Source organism: Octopus sinensis, linkage group LG9 (assembly GCF_006345805.1).
Source record: "Octopus sinensis linkage group LG9, ASM634580v1, whole genome shotgun sequence".
In the NCBI taxonomy this organism is placed as follows: Eukaryota; Metazoa; Mollusca; class Cephalopoda; order Octopoda; family Octopodidae; genus Octopus; species Octopus sinensis.
This window is the reverse complement of record NC_043005.1, coordinates 65,097,173-65,120,544: the sequence shown is the minus strand read 5'-3', so window position 1 is coordinate 65,120,544 and position 23,372 is coordinate 65,097,173. Positions and strand designations below refer to the sequence as shown.

The 23,372-nt window shown below is 38.4% G+C and overlaps 1 protein-coding gene across 1 annotated transcript in view; it reads left to right on the top strand.

Annotated features, from left to right (window-relative positions):
• Positions 1–23,372, top strand: part of LOC115215927 (corticotropin-releasing factor receptor 2-like) — a 365,649-nt gene that overhangs the window by 297,601 nt on the left and 44,676 nt on the right. The window contains exons 9-10 of the mRNA XM_029785287.2: positions 2,579–2,658; positions 22,288–22,423. Coding sequence (XP_029641147.2) covers positions 2,579–2,658; positions 22,288–22,423 — 216 coding nt within the window. The remainder of the gene's footprint in view (positions 1–2,578; positions 2,659–22,287; positions 22,424–23,372) is intronic.

Sequence of the window (23,372 nt, the reverse complement as noted above, 5' to 3'; positions counted from 1 at the left end):
AATACCTTTAAATTTAACTAGATATTTGCTTAAAAAATACATCGTTACGACCTGATGTTACACATCGTTACGACCTGATGTATATACATACATACATACATACATACATACATACATACATACATACGTACGTACGTACATACATATATATATACACACGCACATATACATTCATATGTACATACATACATACACACATACATACACACATACATACATACATACACACATACATACATACATACATACATACAAACATACATACATACATACATATATACATATATTCATGCATACGCACTACTCGAAACGTAAAGTAACGTATTTGGAGTGGGAGACTATTTATCGAAAATACGATGAATACTATCTCCAGCTTTGGAGCCTCAACTCTCAGCCTTGTTAAATAACCGGTTAATCTTCAGATGAATTAACTGAGGACGCCTTTTATTCACGATTGTAGTGATTTTCGACTGAAACTTGAATTTAGCATGCAGAGTGTTACTACAAAAAACATGGCTGGACAGAACATCAACAACAACACAATCGAAGAACAGAACGAAAACAACAGCTCAACAGGTAAACAAATTCTTTCTAGCAGTAGTTATAGAAGAAACCGTAACTAGAAAACTCATTTCTCTTAGAGTTATGAATTGAATAATGATCTATTTAACTGCTACAAAAAAAGCGAAACAAAACCCCGCTGTTGGCTATATGGATCGATTGAAATCATATTGGGATGATCTGCAACCAGAATTAAATCATTTTATTGTCAAGCAACTACGCCAACAAGCAAAATTTGTAGAACAAAGAAAGAAGGTTAGTAAAGGTAAATTTATTAACAAATCGAAAATTAACCTTCTTCCCAAAAGCGGAAACTTGAATTATATAAGACCATCACGTGGTTTCGCAGATTAGCGACATTCCACAAGATTCCATAGTGCTTGCCAGCCAAACTTCATTACATGATTTTAAATTCTATGTCTTTATGTAACTGAGGATTGCCCTGCATTTAAATTGATGCAATTATTGTATTGTTCAATAAAATGGAGTTGCTTGAAACGATCGTACTGCATTACCTCTGAATATCCTTGTTGCATATTTTGATTTTAATCACCTTATTTTGAAATTGTATGGATAATAACATACTAAGTTCTGGTGCCTCAACTTAAGTACCATGTTCATCAAATTCTCTCTCTCTGTTTATATATATATATATATATATATATATATATATATATATATATATATATATATATACATGCGAGCGGGTACTCAAAAGAACAGTAATTTTGAAATATTATCTTATTTACTTACTTTTACATGCTTACACTTTTATGGCCTTCAAAGTATTCTTAATTTTTTGAAGCAATGCATTGGTCCAAACTCGTTTTCCAATGTTCCAAGCAGTCCTGGAACTCTTGCAAAGTAATGCTTTTAACGCCTCCGACGTTTTTTCCCTCACCTCTTCCACATATGCAGAGCGTTTTCCTTAAAGGATATTTTCATTTCGAGGAACAAAAAACTGTCTCACACTCAAGGCGGTGTGCGCAGGCGCATTGTCATGATGAAACCACCACTTTCCACTTTACCACTAGTCTCACCGAGTCTCTCAAACACGTTTGAAATACAAAGTAAAATGCCTGGTTAGCAGTTTGACCAGAAAGAAGAAATTCTGTGTGAACAAATTAATTTGGCTTCGATGAAACAAATCAACATTGACTTGACATTGGACTTCACTTGACGTGCTTTTTCGGGGCGTGGAGACTTTGAATGCTTCCATTGACTTGATTGCTGCTTCGTTTCTGGTTTCTAGCAGTAGCAGCAGCTTTCATGACTAGTGATGGCATTCGAAAGAAGGTCTGGATCAACTTCCAACTGTTCTTTCAGTTCACAACACCGATTCAGTCGTGAGTGTTTTCGATCTTCCGTGCGCAAGTGAGGCACAAATTTCGCTACAACCGTTTTCATTCGGAATTCTTCGCTCAGAGTTAGTTGGCAGGATCTCCAGGCACACCAGTCATATCAAAATGTTCGTCAATTCCTTCGCGACGGTCCTCCAAGATTAGTTCATGAATGTTCAGGATGTATTCATTCGTTCGAGAGGTCGACGGTCGCCTGGATCAAGTTGGACTTCAAGCAACAAGTGACCATTCCTAAAACGTGGAAACCATTCATAAATTTGTCCTTTATTCAAGGGGGCGTCCTCGTTAGCTGTTTGAAGCATGAGAACTGTTTTGACTTCGTTTTACCCTGCAGTAGACAGAATTTCACAGTAGCACGCTGTTCCTTCGTTTCAGCCATCATAGAAACCGACGAACAGGGGAGAAGCACAGTAAAACGTTTCAGCAGGACTCTAGTCGAGGACGTCGATCGGCAGATTGATGTCTGAGGGTCGCATCAAGTGGCTTCCAGAATTACAACTGTCTTGCTCCACGTTTGTAGTTATTTTGGGGTACCTCATCGCATATATATATATATATATACATATTTATATATATATATATATAAACTTATAAACATCAAATGCAGTTTTTAAATATTTCATTTTCATATCAACACTTTATTTTCTATATTACAGGTTAATCTAATATTTTTCCTGAATGTGCTCTGCGTCTTAATTTGCCAACTTCGAAGAACAGAGGAATCTTTACAATACAAGTAAGTAAACCTTTGTTAACCGAACACGAAAGTCATTCATTATGTGATCTTGACATCAACGGCGAGATAATATGCTCGCCTGAAATTTGTATCTTTATCAATGATATTCTTCTTACGGTGTGACCGCTGGTCAACGAAAGTTAAATGAAACTTCTCCAATTGAGAATCACACATTTCTTGCTTAGTTTGTCCTTATGGATTTATTTTCTATGGAGATAAAATAATAAAATGTTTACTTCTTTGCATGACACTCTTTAGAAGATAACTGTCATACTCTTAGTTGGTGATCAGCAATGCATGATATGTTGAACATGTGTGAAATAATATGTGTGGTAGTCATCACACACTGTCATCAGAACTGGAGTCTGCGATCTGGTGCCGATTATTCCTTGCGGATATGAGTTCCTGGTAGCTTCGTGGACTGGGGTAATATGAAATAAAGTATTTTTCCCAGGGTCATTTTGAAAGATCAAAAATGAATTTGAAATAATGAAGCAAAAGCAAATAGTCAAATACATTATGAACTAAGGTAATATGTTCCATGTACAACGTCAACGTTTAGTAACAATTTGTTTTCTCCTCCACTGGAATGAATAGGCATTACTACCTAACAAAGAATCATTTCTGCGCAAGGAATATGGTTATTTTTCTTCTATAATCCACGTATTGAGATAGTATAACTTGCTTTCTCGCGAATATTACTACCAACATATAAAGAATATTGATTGATTAAAACATTTTCGCACAAAATCTCTTACTGTAAATTATTGATTTTTAATGTTGGCGGCAAGCCACGTAGTATTAGGAAGGTATGGTTAATTACATCGGCGCCAGTATTGACTGGCCTTCTTCGGTCGACTTACGTCGGGTTTGATGAAGGACACGTCACTTACCCCAATAATTATAGGATTTATTTGGCATTACTCCAATATTATGTCTTTCAAAACAAATGATACCTGCTATTTTATTTTGTCATACTTAGCCGATTAACAACATTAGTGTTGTTTTAGCATTAGTGTACATTTTCATACTAACAGTAATTTGGTTTTAATGGTAATCTCCTATGATAAAACAATCTGAAAGTCTTCGAAGATATTCATAGGTTTTGAGGGCAAATCTGCTTACGTTCGAATGGAACAACTCTCAGTCTCTGGGGAGGACAGGACCAAAACCTAAAGGCAATATCACAGACAGTGGAGAGATGTTCAAGCTGGATCTGGTCGAGGAGGAGCAAAAATTATTTCCATACCGTTTGAAGGCAATATTTTTGTGTTTTAACGTTACCTTGACAACCAACGTTATTTCTTTTTTAAGTATAATTTTGAAAGCAATTGTCAACGGCGAGGAGTTCCAACTACATGAAATCTGTTATGCAACATGCTAAAAAGTGTCAACAGGCCTGGATGCGGCCATTCTTTTTAGAATGCAAAACGTTAAGCCCCGAAACACTTGCCTGAGGGTGATTTCTTCTCTGAAGACCTTCCACTGTTCAGCTCTATTGGGGGTTCCTTGCCACTAAAACTAATCAAATCTCCTATATACCTATACTAATACTTGATAAACAAAACTATTGATATCCCTGATTGGTCAATTTATCCTTGGTTGGTCAATGGATTATTAAACATTACAAGACAATCAGTAATCAATGTAAATGTCTAGGACAGTCATTGTTGAACTGATGAAATCAAATTGTGCTGAATGTTTCTATACTAAACAAAATTCCTAAATCATAGTAACATACATATTTTATTAGTCACAGATGTTCGCATGAATAAGTAAATTAGTATCGAATTTATTAGCAGCTTCTCTGTATTATTATCTTATTGCTTTATATTGATGTACATATATACATTCATAGAGATATGTGTCTGTGTATGTATATATGCATGAATCTATCTGTCTGTCTATCTATCTATCTATCTATCTATCTATCTATCTATCTATCTATCTATCTATCTATCTATCTATCTATCTATCTATCTATCTATCTATCTAATCACAATGGACGGACGCTAGTCATATCGGCTCCACGTAAGTTGGCCACTTTTACATGTTTAAAACTCCTTGTTGTCAAATATTTTGTTTTAATCGTTGTGCAAGTTCATTCACTAAAAAACCTGAGAATTATTCCCGTAGAATTCCGCCCCTGTATGGGCGAAATTACAAAAAAACTTTCAAAACTTTCGTGGGTTTTTTAGCCATTTTTAATTTTGAAAATGGCAACTAGAAACCACGTGGCTAGCCCGCCAGTCATGCAGAACGGTAGCAAAACACTATTGCTACCACTAGCTGCTAAACATCGCAGCGTGAACACCGCTGTCACCACCATCACCACCACCACCAACAACAACAACAAAACTAACGTCGCATTTACCATCGCCGCGACCAAAGACATTAACTTAGATTTCCCCTCACTCCCCACACCACTTGTTGATGATAAAGGGACAGAGAAAGGGATTTCAAAAATGAATACAAACGAAAACATGAATGCCAGCACCACCACCAACAACAACGAAATTGGCACAAAGCCGCCTACCAAAGACAACACCGCCAACACCAACACCACTACTACGACGTCAAATGCTACATCCAAGCCTTCTGCTGCTAATACCGCCAACACCAACACCACTACCATGACTTCAATTAACACTGCCACAATTAACACTTCTACTGCCAAATTCAAAACGAATTTTGCGGACGTAACAAAACAAAAAAGAACAATTGTAACATTCACACACAAGAGAAAACCGCACAAAGGCACTCTTCTCCAAAGAAGGAGACAAATGCACCTTCACATTCCACAACACATCGTGGAAAACACAAAAAAAAACCCAATAATTATAAAGTAAAAAACAAACAAACAAGAAGAACAGAAAAGCACCGCAGGAAAAAATCGAAAAATGCCTTCGTCCTGCATGGGACTCCAAGGAATATATCAGTTGGGGAAACAAATTTGGTACAGTCCAAGTACGTTTCCTCAACGAAAGTTTAGCAAAACGTTTTTCCACATTGGAGCTGCATTCGGACGACTTGATAATGATACCAGCCTATTTAAACAAAAGTGTCACGAAAGTCCAAATAAAAAACATACCATTTGAAGTCGAAACACAATGGTTGGTCTCTGCCATCTGCTTTGAAATGACAGAGACAAACATCCTGGAAATCGCGGTTCTAGGAGAGAAAGACTATGCGGGCAAATCAATCGAATTCCTGCTTCAATTGGATGAAGCAGCAAGAGAGAAGATACCCACCGCTATAGAACTGCCAGGAGGCTACAAACTCTATATAGTGGTAGAGGGCAGGCGACCACGCTGCTATTTGTGTGGAAGCGAAACACACTTGAAAAAGACGTGCCCAACCACTGCACACCAAGAGCAACAACAACAACCACTACCACAACCAAGCACTCCGGAAAAAAAGCTCTACTACCCACACCACCATCAACACAGAAGACGACAAGAGAAGCACACCAAGCTAATCCGTCATCAACCAAAAACCACTCAACACCTGAAAAAATACCAACACCACCAACAACAGCAAAACCCAAAGGAACAGAAAAACAAAGAAAACACACACACAAACTGATCCCCATCCCTTATACCGCACTCAACACACACAAACACTCAACAACCAACAACAACGAAAACAACAACACAACCACTTACACAGACATACATAGAAGCCCACAACATACCCCTACCCCCTACTGATTCCTCAGAAATTTCGTCGGAAGACGAAACCAGTGAGGAATGGAAAATAGCTACAAAAAGAAGGAAAATAAAGAGCAGAAACACAACCAACCAAACCAAATGCAAACACGAACAAAGCAGGGGGAAATACATCTCACGAAGACATTTCAAAAACCCAACGCAACAACAGCCACACCAACACCACAAAAATATACAGCAAACATGCTCACAGCTATAGACACCAAAAACACAAATTTGATGAGGAATACATCCAATCAAAAACAAACATAACAGAAGATGACATAAAAACAAACAATCACCATACACAACACCACCAGACCACATCAAAATATTACACATCTCCAAAAGTCTGCACCACACACTCAAAGGCATTTTCCCAGCGCGGTTGGTAAATGCCAAAAATATCTCACAAAGAACTGTACTGGGATCTCCTCGAGGACAAACCAAGGAGGAGAAAGCAAAAACTTTCGAGCAGTAAGTACCCTCTGTTCCTTTCACTTGTATTCTAATTCATTAGGACTATGATCAAGATTGGTTGTGTAAATGCGCGTGGCTTGGGGTCCCCTTGGAAACAAGGGTACCTCTTAAATGACATAAAGTCACATAAGTTAGAAATCATAGCCATAAGCGAGACCAGACTCCACAATCCGCGGGCCCTAAAGACCATGTTTGGCAGACAGTTCAACATTTATTTTTCCCCCTGTCTGCCGAGAATGGGCGGTAGTGGCACGCGGTACTTTTTCACAAGAGTCTGGATCTCAAAGTAAGGACAATATTCGTAGACCCGGAGGTAGTAGACTGGTCGTCCTGGATGTCGACGGCAGCAATGGGTGCGCTTTTCGACTCGTATCAGTTTACGCACCGCCCTTAACAGGTCGGGCGGATTTCTTTCAACGTCTAGAAGTTTTCTGGGAACGTCTCGTCCTTTACTCTTAGTGGGGGATTGGAATGCTACCTTGGACACGCATGTAGACTACGTGGGTAGAGATAGAATAGACGGGGATGCAAATGCTCAGAGACCTGCTCAGACGCTTTCAACTGTCTGACAGGTTCCGACTAGACCGCCCGAATGCGCCAACGTGGACATGGAGCAACCGCATCGGGTCGTCGAGATCGTATCTAGATAGGATACTGTGTAGGACAGTAGACAAGAGATAGCATAGGATGACCACAATTCCACATAGTCAGCTACACGGATCACAAACTTGTGACATGTACGCTAGACTTAGGTAAGACACTTAGGCAGGGTCCCGGATACTGGAAACTAAACGCGTCTTTCCCATCGAGACAGGTTTTCAGAGACCGGATTAGCACACTAGTAAAGAGGGCTTTGACGGGAGCCATCATCAACAACAAATGGTGGTTTGCCCTCAAGAGAGCAGTAGTAAAAGCAGAAGCGATTAGGTACAGCAAAGCACTAGCCATAGATAGAAATAGAGTAGAGGGTGAGCTAGTTAAGAAGCTAGAAGAGGCAATTAGAAGCGGCATCGCATCCGACGTTTTGGCGGCGAGGTTGGCCCTCGACCAACCCTTCAACGCCAAACACGAAGGATGTGCTGTCAGAGCTAGGATGCGTGCTCTAAGGAACGAAGGTGTTGGAGCCGCGAGAGAGGCCCGGGTGGCAGAGGCGCAACAGGGCAACAAAGCCACCATTCGGTCACTGGTAGATGAACAGGGGCGCGAATTGCTCGAGCCAAGTAAAATGTGTGAGGCCTTTCAGCGGCATTTTGCCCGACTGTTCGGAACGAGTGGAGGGCAAGAACGTAGGGTGGACTTCAGTGCCTACCTACATAGCCTACCACGACTCTCGACAAGAAAGGCAGGGTGCTGCGAAGGTGCCATCACGGCGGCGGAAGTGCGGGAAGCGATGGCAGAATGCTTGAGGGACAAATCACCGGGTTTGGATGGTCTACCCTACGAGCTTTACAATTGTATGCCAGACTTGTTTGGAGATCTCTTGGCGGCGGTGTACTGCAACTGGCAGCAAAACGGGAGCATTCCTGGTTTGTGAGCCGAGGAGCCGTAACACTGCTGAAGAAAGATCTAACAAGGGAAATGTAATAGATAACTTTAGGCCCATCACTCTGCTTAATGCAGACTTGAAAATTTTGGCCAAGGTGCTAGCCAAGAGGTTGGCGCTTGTCATCGAGAAACTGGTCGACAAGGCGCAAACATGCGCCGTGCCAGGCCGGACCATCCATGACAACCTCCATCTGATGCGCTACATCATAGACAGGGTAGTTAACGAACCTGGCATGGGTGGGGGCCCTGATCAACATGGATCAATCGAAAGCCTTGATAGGGTAGGCCATCGATACTTGGAGGCAGTCCTGAGAGCGGCTGGTTTCGGTCCCGTCTTCCGCGGCTGGATAGCTGCCTTGTACAGAGGCATCCGTTCGGTAATTCGCGTAAATGGACATCTATCGAGACCTTTCGACATTGCACGTTCGGTCCGTCAGGGATGCCCCCTCTCGGCGCTTCTATACGTATTGACTCTTGAGCCACTACTGCGGAAGCTGGCGACTCTAAGGGGCATCCCGCGAGAATTGGGATGCGGGACGAGATTGTCTGCATACGCGGACGACGTCACCGTCATAGTGTCTAGCCACCAGCACATCGAGCTGGTCGGCGAGACACTGAAAAACTACGAAGCGGTGACAGGAGCGAAAATCAACCGGGAAAAGTCAGTGGGCTTGCGACTAGGCACCTGGAGAAGCAAGCCCATGCCGTCCACCAGCGCCTCCGTCGTGGGACGCTGGACCGACGGCCCGGTTGAGTTGCTCGGGGTCTGGTTTGGTCCGGACCTCCAAGTGGAGAAGAACTGGAACGAGATAACGAGTAGGGTGGTCACTCTCGCCCGGCAATGGGCCGAGAGGAAACTGTCCCTAAAAGGTCGAGCGGAGGTGGCGAACACGTACATCGCGTCCGTCATCTACTACCGCCTGACCGTCGTACCTTGTCCCGACCCTACCATCACCAAACTACAACGCATCCTCTTTCGCTTCTTGTGGAAAGGATGCGTCCCGATGGTCAGGCGATCCATTTGCTGTCAACACCCGTTAAAAGGAGGGCTGGGCATGCCGTGGTTGATGATGCGCAGACACGCGCTGAGACTGCGACATCTCTGGCTCTATGTAGACGACGGTGAACAGGTGTGGTCGCCGTTTGTGAGGCACGCTTTCCCGCAGCTCGTCTCCATGACCGAACTGCAGTCGTGGATCAAAAAGAGGCCGAGGAAGGGCGAATGGCACCGCGAGTGTCGCGTTGCTCTCAAGCAACTCTGCCGTCCTGGGTCGACCTTAAGTGACTTCAACACAACCAAAGCATTCTATAGGGGTTTAGTGGAGGGGAGGTACGACGACGAGCTCGGAGCGAACCTGGACGTCGACGAGGAGTACCTGACCCGCCTGTTCAGGACGACTTTCGGGCCAGGGCCCATGGACAACTTCCAGAGATCCCTGGCCTGGCAGTGCTACCGAGAAGCGCTACCCGTTCGGGATAAGCTCTACAGACACGGCTCGTGAAACACGGGGCCGACCTGCCCGAGATGCGGTCAGAGCGACGAAACCGTTCTGCACGCACTCGTTCAGTGTCCAACAATTTCCGACCTGTGGGCTTATGTCGAACAACTGCTGTCACGTGTGGGACGAGTCGGTTTATCAGCTGAGTCTATCGTCAATATTGTCACGCCTCCTTCCTTCAAACGGGAAGGAAGAGCTATTTTCATCATCCTTGTAGCTATGGCGAAAGAATGTATCTGGTGGACGCGTCTGAAAGGATTGGAGACAAACACTTTCCTCTCTGGTCAATCTCTCATCAACTTCTTCAAGTACCACTTGAAAAGGAAAGTGAGAGTAGAGAGGCAAGTTTTGTCTAGCGAATGTTTTAAAAAAGATGGGTGAATGTAGCAAGAATGGCACGTATGAATGACGAAGCCACCTTGAGCATAGTCCTATGAACCCAGAAATCGAAAACAGAGAGTTGCTTATTTGCAAAAAAAAAAAAAATATAAAATGTGACTTCATTGACCGAGGTTACCGTGGTCTTTTCCGTAGGCTTTTCTTTCCACGGGTAAACCTCACCTGTCCTCCCCTTTACACTTCATATTGACATTTCTGTGATAACGATCCCTATTGATCAATTTTTTTTCCTCTCCCCCTTTTTTTTAACCCCCCCTTTTTTGTCCTCTTTCTCTCCTTTTACGATCCCTTTTGATCGAAACTCCCCCTTCCTTTTTTTTTTTTTAACCTTCAAAAGAAAAGCTCTACCTTGTAATTTGTTCTATCTGTGTGCAGCCCTGTGTGGCTAATAAAGAAACATATCTATCTATCTGTCTGTCTGTATGTCTGTCTGTCTGTTTGTCTGTCTGTCTATCTATCTATCTATCTTTCTATCTGTATATCTGTCTTCTGTCTATCTATCTATCTATCTATCTATCTATCTATCTATCTATCTATCTATCTATCTATCTGTCTGTCTGTCTATCTATCTATCTATCTAGCTATATATATATATATATGCGTGTGTGTGTGTGTGTGTATGTATATACAGACATAATGCACACACATGCATACATACATGCATACATACATACATACATACATACATACATACATACATACATACATACATACATACATACATACACACACATATACATACATGCTCATTGCAGAATCTTCACGAATGACTACCGCCTCCCTGAGCTTCTTCGTTGTTAATGGCTCTTCCGACCTTACGTGTATGACCTCTCAGATGATTATTCAGTTCTATTGCAAATCCGCATGGCTTGAATTATAGGCAGCAGACGAAACTGTAACTTCCATGGAATTAAACGATCACGTTTTGAGATATGATCCCCGCGAACCGCCATATGTCCCTTCAGACCTGAAATTGACTTGCTAGCGCTTTGGCACGCTATACATGCCGATTCATCCGGTCTTAGCCACTCATCCGATCTTAGTCTCTGTTGTTCCCAAGTCTGCTCCAGCCTGGAGTAGCAGTAACTGGCAAGGTCTCAGTTACGGATTATGTAGCGTATGTGATGACACTCTACATGATTGCGGTAACTCAGAAATACCTCTGGTTGATGTTAGGGCTCGCAGTAACACGCGAGTGAGGAACCGATCGCTGTTGCCACAATATCTTTCTAGGATACACACACACACACACACACAACACACACACACACACACACACACACACACACTCACACACGCACGCACGCACACACATCCAACACTTATAAACATTCATAGAAATCAACTGACTCGCACAAATACAATCTGTAAGCAGAATAGTCAACCTACGAAAGACTTTTTCTCAAGTTTAAAATGTGACATTGTTTTCGCCATATATATTCCAGCGATGGAGCTTTGCATCTTTGTTAGAAACTAACTCCTTCAAAGAAACAATTTAAATAGTTAAAAACAGAAACGAGCATACATACATACGTACCTACGTTTGTTCATAGCTTTTTCAATTTCAATTGAAAATTTATTCACATTATTATTCAATGGTTGAGTGTATGCTAAAATATTTTAGTTGAATCAGGTCACTATTTCTTTTCCCGTAATTAACTTTATACTCAATGTATGAGATGCATAATACGGAAGTTTCTGTTAATTTCGTAAATGCTTTAACTGCAGTATGTTATTACTTACAATGGACAGATAGGTATTCTCACCTTGTTTGTTGTTACCACAACGTTTCGGCTGATGTACTCTCCATCCTTCATCAGGTGTTCCAGTAGAATTTCGAACCCAGCCCTTTATTTGAGTAATTGGATACTGTTCTCATTCGTAAGGTTTTTTTTTGTTGTTTTCTGTAGTTATTATTTCCCAAGTCCCTGCCTGGGATTGAACTCAAAATCCGAGGGTTAGTAGTCTGCGCTCTTATCCACTACACTAAAAATTAAAAAAAGAATACCTTAGGAATGAGAAGAGAGTACCCCATTAGTCAAATAAAGGGTTGGGTTCGAAATCTCACCAGAACACCCGATGAAGGCTGGAGAATACATCAATCAAAACGTTATTGTAACAACAAACAAGTTGAGGACACCTACCTGTCCATTGTAAATAATGTACATAATTCCGCATCTCAAAAATATAGATATAACTTATCCATATAAAGACTTTTCTCATAAATTCAGTTACATGATCGCAGTGCTTGTAGAAATATAGCTGTGTCAAATATTTTATAAATATCATAGTATGATTAGTATACATTAGAACAGGCAGATGTTTTGAAAGTTAAACTCGATATCAGCGTTGTGATATTTCAACCCGCCAGTTTCTAGACTTATTTGAACCAGCTATTCTCTCGAATTGATTTCTTTATTACTTTAATTCCATGGTGGAATGTATTTTCCAATTTTCATTGTAAAGTTTATTTACAAAATTAAATTTTCACCCAAACTTTTCTCGAAAAGTTTTCCCCAAAAATTTTTCGTAAATTTTCACCGAAAATTTTACCCAAAACTTTTTCGAAAATTTTCACCGAAAATCTTCTCGAAAAATTTTTCCAAAACTTTACCCAAATATCACCGAAAATTTTCCCCGAAAATTTTCGAAAAATCACAAGGCCAGCGGTGCCAAAATCACAAAGTATGGAAGGTCAGCGGTGCCAAAGTCACAAAGTATGGCAGGCCAGCGGTGCCAAAATCACAAAGTATGGAAGGCCAGCGGTGCCAAAAATTTTTCCAAAATTTTCACCGAAAATTTACCCAGAAATTTTTCGCAAATTTTCACTGAAAACTTTCTCGAAAAATTTTTCGAAAATTTTCACGGAAAATTTTCTTGAAAAATTTTCCCAAAAATTTTTCACCGAAAATTTTACCCAAATATATATATATATATATATATATTTGATGATTTGATTTTGATTTTTCCAGTTTCAGCTAATGAGCTGTGGCCATGCTGGGGCACCGCCATTATATATATATATCTAATTCAAAATCGAATAGGCATCATTACTACTCTTAATAATAATAATGATAATAATAAAGTGGCTAGCAAGTTTACACCTAACAAGTGGTTTTAATAATTTACACGCACAAACACACACACAGACGAATGCATACTCTTGTACATACAAGTAAATAAAGGAAGAGAATGTACGGGGAAATAATTTTAATATAACACCGTTGAAGTTGCAGCTGTTTCATAATCCACTCAAAATTACATCATGAACATCAATGGAAACGAATGCATTTGCACACAAATTCATATATACATACATATATCTGTATACTCCTACACACACACAAATATAGACACACATACAAATGATGTATGCATACTAACACACACACACACACCACACACACACATACACACATACACATAGCGACACTAATAACCTGGTATTAGAACTCAAGTCACATATGCTACAGAACAAAGCGTCTGTCGAGTACAAAGCAGTAATAAGAAATTAAAATGAAAAAGAAAGAAGAAATTATATCATGAACTTCATTAGCTTACAGGCAATTTTGTTATAAGATACAATGTACTCATTGTTGAATACTTGTGATTCATGCTATAAGCATCAAAGATGAAGTGCGATTTTATTTCGGAAAGCATTTACATATTCATATATACACAGAAAAGTATTGGCAGCCACATAAAAAAAAACCTATGTAGAATATGTCTGTATTTCTTGTGTGTATACATGGTATATATTTATGCCTATATTAAAATGTATATGACTGTATATATACATAGGTGCATACATACATACATACATACATACATTCATACATACATGCATACATATATACATATATATATATATATTTATATACATATATATATATATACATATATATATATATATATATATACATATACCTGCGTCTTTATGTATATCTGTGCCTATATATATGTGTGTGTATGTGCATATGAATGTATATATGTATGTATATATTTTTGTATTTTTATGGATGTCTGTATGCATATCTCGATATGTATTTGTACATCTGGTCATGCGTATATGTCTGTCTGTGTTTGTGTGTATTTATGGCTGTGTATATCCATAAATATTCCTGCACGATCGTTTATATATCTATAATGGCTCATTTTCATATATGGTATACATGTAGTTATATTTGACTCAATATATACGTTTATGCATGTATATGTATGTGTATATGTGTACATATATATGTATTTATATATATATATTGGTAAAAACGGTAAGATAACAAAAGAAAGAAAGAGACCTCAATATTATGTAAATAGAGGAAATTTATCTATAAAATAATATGTTACATTACTCAGTAGCCAAGATAAGACTCTGAGTTTCAGATGCCGAAGTGGAAATCCACAACACCATCTCTTCGGTTATCTGGCTATCTGAAAAACGCTATGAAAAAATACCGTTATATAAGGGGAAATTACTGTATTATAATTCTGCTCGCTAACCCACGTGCGTACTTATACATCACTATGAAAACGTACACATCTTCACTCGCATTTTTCGCCAAATATTTACGCATATATATATATGACCTCATACACACACACACATGCCTACCGTAAAAGTTCATACATACGTCTATATACGCACAGACACAAGGAAAAACCATGGTTAAAGATAACAGATATATATATATATGTATAAATATATACACTCACACACATATATATATACATCCCCATCCCCACACATATATGTATTTACGTACGTATGTATATATATATATTTATACGGACTTGCCTCTTGGCAAGAAACACAGATGATGGCAGCAACGTCCAACGACTTCATCCACCAAATGTTACATATCAGAGGAGGTTTAGTGAAAGTGTAGCAAAGTAAATGGCGTTCCCCAGCACAGCTGCAATCCTCAGACTGGAATTCAATATATATATATATATATATATATATATATATATATATATATATACATATGCTTGGGCAGGGGTTTGTGAGTTGTCTCTGTAATTATAGCAGGTCCCATGTGAATCCAGTTGCATATGTATATGTAGGAATAGAAATGAATGTTTAAACATGAGTGTCTTTATATGAGCTTACATGTGCTCCTAAGCATATATTTATTTACGCCCTCACCCCTCTTTATTTACTTTTATGTTCATGCGTCCATGTAAGCGTATATGTTTAAGTCCACCTCTGTATGTATGTGTATGCGTATCTATGTATATATATAAGTATTTCTGCATATATTATTATTATTATTATTATTATTATTATTATTAGTAGTAGTAGTAGTAGTAGTAGCAGCATCAGCAGCAGCAGCAGTATTAGTAGTAGTAGTAGTATATATATATATATATTTATAAACATTTATATAAATATTTATTTAACCTTTAAAGGTATTTTTTAATATTGATAGAATTTTTTTCGAAAACTTCTATCCTATATTATATATATATATATATATATATATATATATATATATATATATATTGTTGGCGATTTTTTTTCTCCCTCTTCCTTCTTTGGACTTTTTTCTATATTTCCGCTCGAAAGTGAAATCCTCTCTATTTTATTTTCTTTCTACGTCCTCGCGTTGTTGATTTTTGTTGTTTTTTCTTGCTTATTCATGCCTGGATTAACTGTATATATATATATATATATATATATATATATATATATATATATATATGTATGTATGTATGTATGTATGTATGTATATATGTACATGTAGAATTAATTAAGATTCAGCTGAATTAGGTACTTAAGTTGAAGCACCAAGTCAGTCTGGTATTATCCGACCAGCTCGAAGTAAGGCAACATGATATCCAGTCGTAATGCAGTACGACTGTTTCAAGCTGCTCCATTTAATTGAACAATGCATTCATTACATAAATTTAAATGCATTGTTATCTTCAGCTGCACAACATATAAAACTTTTTAACAAATAGGACACATTAATATAATTTTTTTTAGATATTTTAAAGGAGTTAGAAGATGAAATAAATTTATGTTGCCGCTATTGTAGCAGGGCGGCTAAGAATAGACTACAATTTCTTAGAATCACATGGAGTATTGTGGGGTCATAGGGTTGTAATTCATTTCTAATTTATTTATCTCTTTATCATGTATTAAATCTGAGACTTGACAACTATGTCTATTTTGAATAAAGGACAAGTGTGAGTTGACTGCTCATGACTAGGTATGATCATAAATATTCTCATCGGTATTTCTTTCCCCAAGAGAAAGAAAATAAGGCTTTAGGAAGAGTCAATTTGATAGCTATCTATAAAAAAGACTCAGAGTAGGGGTAAACTTTGAATCATAATGTTAATTACCGATTAAAGGGGCAAGACACTAAAAAACGTAAGATGCTAATACAGGGAAAATTTATTATTTAAGAATTCCAAAATGATATGATAACCAAAATAGCTAAAAGGTAAGGTATGTATGTATCAATTATAAACATTAAAAAGGATGATTATGTAGAATCTGTTTAATAGCCATTCTTGTATTTAATTAATAAATTATCTCTTCAGATATACCATATGTAAGTGCCTTGAGCAGTCTTTATAGAAGCCACCAAACAGATTCTACATAATCTTCCTTTTCAATGTTTATAACTGATACATGCACACCTTTTAGCTATTTTGTGTATCATATCATTTTGAAATGCTTAAATCTTATTTTATACAACGTAACAACATTGTTTATAAACGTTCCCCCATCGTGCTCCTAAGAAATTTTCCCTGTATTAGCATCTTTGGTTTCTTAGTGTCTTGTCCCTTTAACTGGTAAATAAAATCATGATTTAAAGACTACCCCTACCCTGCCTCTTTTATATAGACAGTTACTTCTATCAAATTGACTCTTTCTAAAGTTTTATTTCCTTTCTCTTGGGGGAAAAGGGATACCTATGATAATATTTATGACCATACTTAGCCATGAGCTGACAACTCGCTCTTGTTCATTATTGAAAATAAACACAGTCTTCTAGTCTCAGATTTAACAGATGATAAAAAGATAAACAGATTACAAATGAATTACAACCCTTACAGCCCTATGATCACTCTATACTCCTTGCGATTCCAAGTTATTGTACTGTATTCTACAAAAAAGCGACAACACGAATTTCTTCCATCATCCTATTCTGTTAAAATATTTAAGAAAAAGTATATTAATGTGTCCTACTTGTTAACAAGTATTACATTTTGTGCAGCTGAAGATAGCACAGCATTTAAATTGATGTAATGTTTGCATTGTTCCATTAAATGGGCCCGCTTGTAACGGTCGTAGTGCATTAATACTTGATATCCTGTTGCTTATATATATATATATATATATATATATATGGGAGGTATTGATATCTAGAAGACCCTAGGTGGCAGGTAACGCAGTGTAAGTGCTGTGGAGCGACCGTGATTAAGCTCTTGGTTCGATAATGATACGAGTGAGGAGTCTAATGCAGGTCTTGTATAAGCGTGTATATCTATATATATAAAACTGTAGTTGTGTGAGTGTCTGTCCCCTTCGATTTAGATTCCTAACTACTCCCACATTTTGCGGTGCAGTTTAACCAAATTCAGGTATCTTATAGTCGTGATTCATATCGAGCCCGTCTGGGTATTAGCGCGCGTCTACGATGAGTCTACGATTTAAAAAAAATTACCATCATTTTTTTCCATTTTAATGCATTTTTTCGCTATTATATAAGGGAAGTAACTCTCTAAAGATGTCTACGATGAGTCAACGATTTAAAAAAAAATTACCATCATTTTTTATTCCATTTTTAATGCATTTTTTGCTAGTTTTTTGCTATAACTCACTAAAAATGCTTATATAGTTATTTCCCTTACAAACCCGAGCAACGCCGCACGATACTGCTAGTGTTAAATAAAATCAGACAACAAAACCAAGCCTGTGTGGAATTTACAGCACATTTATAAAGCGGTAGTTAGTCTTACAGCTGTTTCTGGGATATCAGTGATATGATATAATGTGAGATGGTTAAGACTAATTTTCTCTTTATAAATGTCCTGAAAATTCCACACAGCCTTGGCTTTATTGTCCCATTGCATTTAACACACACACACATATATTGGTTGCTTACTGATTTAAATTTTGTATCTGTTACTACTAGAGTTGTTATCATTTTACGCTTATATTCGTGTGGAAGTTGAGCTTGTCGTATCAGAAGCAGCGGAGGATTTCATGCTTTTGCATTCTGTCGTGGCTTCTACCCACAAGCTCTCGGATGTCTGTCATCGCCACATAAATAATATATAGGCCGTCTGTTCTCTGTGGCATGGATTTGTACCCTATTCGGTAGCTGAATGAGTCTTTTCAAAATAGTTTGGTTTCACCTGTAATTGAAACACCCGTTTTATTTCGAACCGATTCTCCTGCCTCTTGTGGTGGCAGTGGCGATAGTTTCCTTATAATCACTCACTGATTCGCCTGCTTTATTATCACCAACCAGTTCTCCCTTTAGCTAGCTGGCTGTTAAAACAAATTAAAAAAAACATTAAAATAACATTAAAATCAATGTTATTCGAAAACAGAACTTTTCAGTGTTTCTTCAAATACTCTGCCCTGTAGGGGCAAGAGAGAACGTGGTCCATCCAACTAACGAAGCTTCTGGTTAGTTAACTAAATCGTCCCAAATGATCATAAAATTCACGCACAACACTCATGTGCGTGTTAGTTCCACTGCGTGGCACCTTAGGCAAGTGTCTTCTACTACAGCCTCGGGCCGACCAAAGCCTTGTGAGTTGATTTGGTAGACAGAAATTGAAAGAATCCCGTCGTATATATATGTATGTATATATATATATATATATATATATATATATATATTATATATATATGTATGTATGTATGTATGTATGTATGTATGTATGTGTGTATATGTTTCTGTGTCTGTGTTTGTCCCCCAACATCACTTGACAACCGATGGTGGTGTGTTTACGTCCCCGTAAACACCTCGTTACAAAGAATAAGTCCTGGGGTCGATTTGCTCGACTAAAGGAGATGCTCCAGCATGGCCACAGGCAAATGACTGAAACAAGTAAAAGAGTAAAAGAGTAACGGTAATGAAATCAACCACAGCTACAGCAACAATAATTCTTTCTGCAGTTGGCACAAAGCTTTAAATTTTGAGAGAGGGGCTTAGTCAATTTAAAATTGACCCCAATAATCAACTGAAGCGTTTTTTTTTTTGACCACGAAAGGATGAAAGGCAAAATCGATCTTGAACGAATTTGAAGTCACATAACATCTTCAACAACAACAATAATAATCCTTTCTAATAATCCATTGACTCCAGTGTTTACTTAATTATATCGACTCCGAAATGATAAAGGGCAAAGTCAACCTCGGCGGAATTGGAACTCAGAACGTAGCAGCAGACGAAATATCGCTAAGCATTTCGCCCGACGTGCTAATGATTCTGCCAGCTCGCCAACTTAATAATACGATGATGATGATGATGATGATAATAATAATAATATAATAATAATAATAATAATAATAATAATAATAACAATATAATAATAATAATAATAATAATAATAATAATAATAATAATAATAAATAATAATAATAATAATAATAATAATAATACAAAAAGATGGAAGTTATTAACCACCGTAATCATAATACCGACTTGAACTTGTAACTTATAAGACTTCGAGTCAACTTGTATAAACACAAAGCAAAATCCAAACAAATAATAATAATAATAATAAATAATAATAATATAATAATAATGATAATGATAATGATGATGATGATGATGATGATGATGATGATGATAATAATAATAATAATAAATAATATAATAATAATAATAATAATAATAATAATAATATATTAATAATAATAATAATAATAATAATAATAATAATAATAATAATATAATAATAATAATAATAATAATATTCATAATCATAATGATGCCCTGATGCAATACCAAGCAGTGTTTCTCATGGCTTCTTGTCTTAATTGATTGGAAGTGTTATCACGTACATCTTGTTGTTTTGGTATAAAACATGGGCAACAGTAAATATTCTGCTCAATACCACAGATCTGCTTGTCAATTGTTTGACCTTAGCTAGTTGAGTATGTTCCTTGGTGGCTGCCGATATGTGTATCTCTAATCACGAACAGAAGTAGTGGGAGAGCATCATAGTCATGTGTTGAGAGGAATTCTTTGGAGTTTGAATAATTCACCTTTGGAAACATGGCTGTTTCGTTCATCAGCCTTAAAGAAACCTTATTCAAGGATCTTTTGAGCGGGATGGGCTACACAACCCGAAGAAAATTCTGACTGGGCCCCACCTGCATGGATGTGTGGTGTTTATCTTGATATAAGATCGCCATGTCTCCCACATGTGGTTGTGATGCATGTGCGTGGTGTACACTTATTAGATGGGTGGTCATGATAGGTATATTGGCATGATAGGTATATTCACTACAGCCGAGGAAAACTGTCTTTCCCTCCCGGCCTAAGAAGAGTGCTCAGAATAGACTCGTCTGTTAACCGTATCCGTCCTACACGTGACAACAGCCGTTAGACAAAGCTCCACGAGTCAGTAATGTACCGACACTGGACGAATGCAAGCAGGATGGTTTCGTCTCCCTGCGCACACCACGGACAGGTCCGTGTCTCTAAAGCTTTCTCGAACCTACTGAGCTCTCCTGTTTCACTGTCAGGCCAGGGACTTCTGGAAGTTATCCATAGGCTCTGTTCCAAAAGTCCTCCAGAAAATACCAGTTAGTTGATCCCTCCCGACACGCAGAGTTTCCTCGAGTACATCGTCACTCTTTCCCTCCACTAACATCCTATAGAGCTCCATGGTTGAATTTCCACCGACTGTGTTGCCCGACTGGAAGAAAGCTGTGAGCGCTTACCGACACCCCAGGTGCCAAACGCCCTTTCTTGGACTACACTTGATCCAGGACTGTAGCACCATCAATGAGACAAGCTGGACCGTCTAACGAGTGGAACACGTCTCTTCCATAGAAAGTAGAAAAGCACGCTCTCCAACTTATCAGGCATGAAGTGAGGCAGGGGACGACGGTCAGGCGGTAGGAGATGATGGAAGCACAGGGACAGTTTCACTCTGCCCATTTCTGGGTGAGATTGTCTACACTGCTTGTCACCTCCCTTAGTCATTGTTCACCTGGAGGTCCAAATCAGACCCCGAGCAATTTAACCGGTCGTTTTTGAGTCACTGGAGACGGCACTACTTGAAACCTTTGGAGACTTGTTATTGCCTGATTTCAAGTAAAGAATAACCGGTAATTAAGAACTGAGAGTCTTTCCGAATAACAACAGTGATAATAACAATCCTTTTATATTTTGGCACAAGGGGGGAATTGGTCAGCTACATCAATCCCAGTGCTCAACTGGTGCCTTTTTTATCGAGCCCCAAAAGAATGAAAGGCATATTTTAGCACAAGATGAGCGATTTTGAGGAAAGGGCCAAGTCGATTGCCCACCTTCCAATAGCTGCAACGCAAATTCAAAGCAAATACTTCTGTAAAGTTTTAATGTCCTGATGCAATACCAAGCAGTGCTTCTCATGGCTTCTTGTCTTAATTGATTGGAAGTGTAATCACGTACATCGTGTTGTTTTGGGATAAAACATGGGCAACAGTAAATATTCTGCTCAACACCACAGATCTGCTTGTCAATTTTCTGACTTTAGCTAGTTGAGTATGTCCCTTGGTGGTTGCCGATATGTGTATCTCTAATCACGAACAGAAGTAGTGGGAGAGCATCATAGTCATGTGTTGAGAAGAATTCTTTGGGGTTTGAATAATTCACCTTTGGAAACATGGCTGTTTCGTTCTTCAGCCTTAATGTAAAGTTTTAATTTTTTTTTTGCAGTGCAATTAAAGCTATTTAGTGTTTATTAAGTTATATAGATTTGACGTAATTTATTCTAGTTTACATTTAAATATTTCTTTTTCTTTGATTTTGAAGGAAAGCTTTCAGGGCGTCTGGAATTTTAATTCCTTTGCTTGGTATAAACTACCTCCTCTTTATTGTAAACCCGGGGTCCACACCGACTTCAAAAGAAGTGTTCAGCTATATCATTGCTTTCCTGCAAGCAACCCAGGTGAGTGGAAATTTGTATTTTAATGCCTCACTTTGTAACCCGTCAGTTTATCTGTTTTCTAAAAACTATCTCTCTATCTCCCTCTTTCTACATACATACATACATACATACATACATACATACATACATACATACATACATACAACATACATACATACAGTTAATCCAAACATGAAAACACAAAGAGAAAACACAACAACGTGAGGACGTGGAACAAATATAGTATTATTGGACGCTCGGGAAGGAAGGGAAGAAGGAGGATTTAACGTTTTGAGCGGAGCTCTTCGTCGGAAACATAGGAGAAGGAAAGATCCAGAGAAGGGAAGACAGATGGAAAAAAATCGCCAACGGTACATACGCGGTCATACATACATACAGACATACATATATACATAGGTAGACGTATGGCTCAGTGGTTAGGTTGTCGGGTTCACAATCATGAGGTTGTGAGTTCGATTTCCAGACCGGGCTCTGTTGGGCTCTTGAGCAAGAAACTTTATTTCACGTTACTCCAGTTTAGTCAGCTGTAGAAATGAGTCGCGGTGTCACTGATGCCAAGCTGTATCGGCCTTTGCCTTTCCATTGGATAACATCGGTGGTGTACAGAGGGGAGGCTGGTATGCTGGTCTTTAATAAATAACCTTACTCGGACTTGTGCCTCGGAGGCGAACTTTCTAGGTGCAAAACTATGGTCATTCATGACCGAGGGGGGGTCTTGACCTTTTGCTCTTTACCCTTTACATACATATACACAAACATACGTACGTACATACAAACATGCATACGTACATGCATACACACATACATACATACATACATACATACATACATACATACATACATACATACATACATACATAGGAGAAAGCTAATTCGAAGATTACAGATCCAATTCATCACTGGAACTGTAAAAATATGCAAAACTTTTCAGAAGTTCATCATTAAAAGT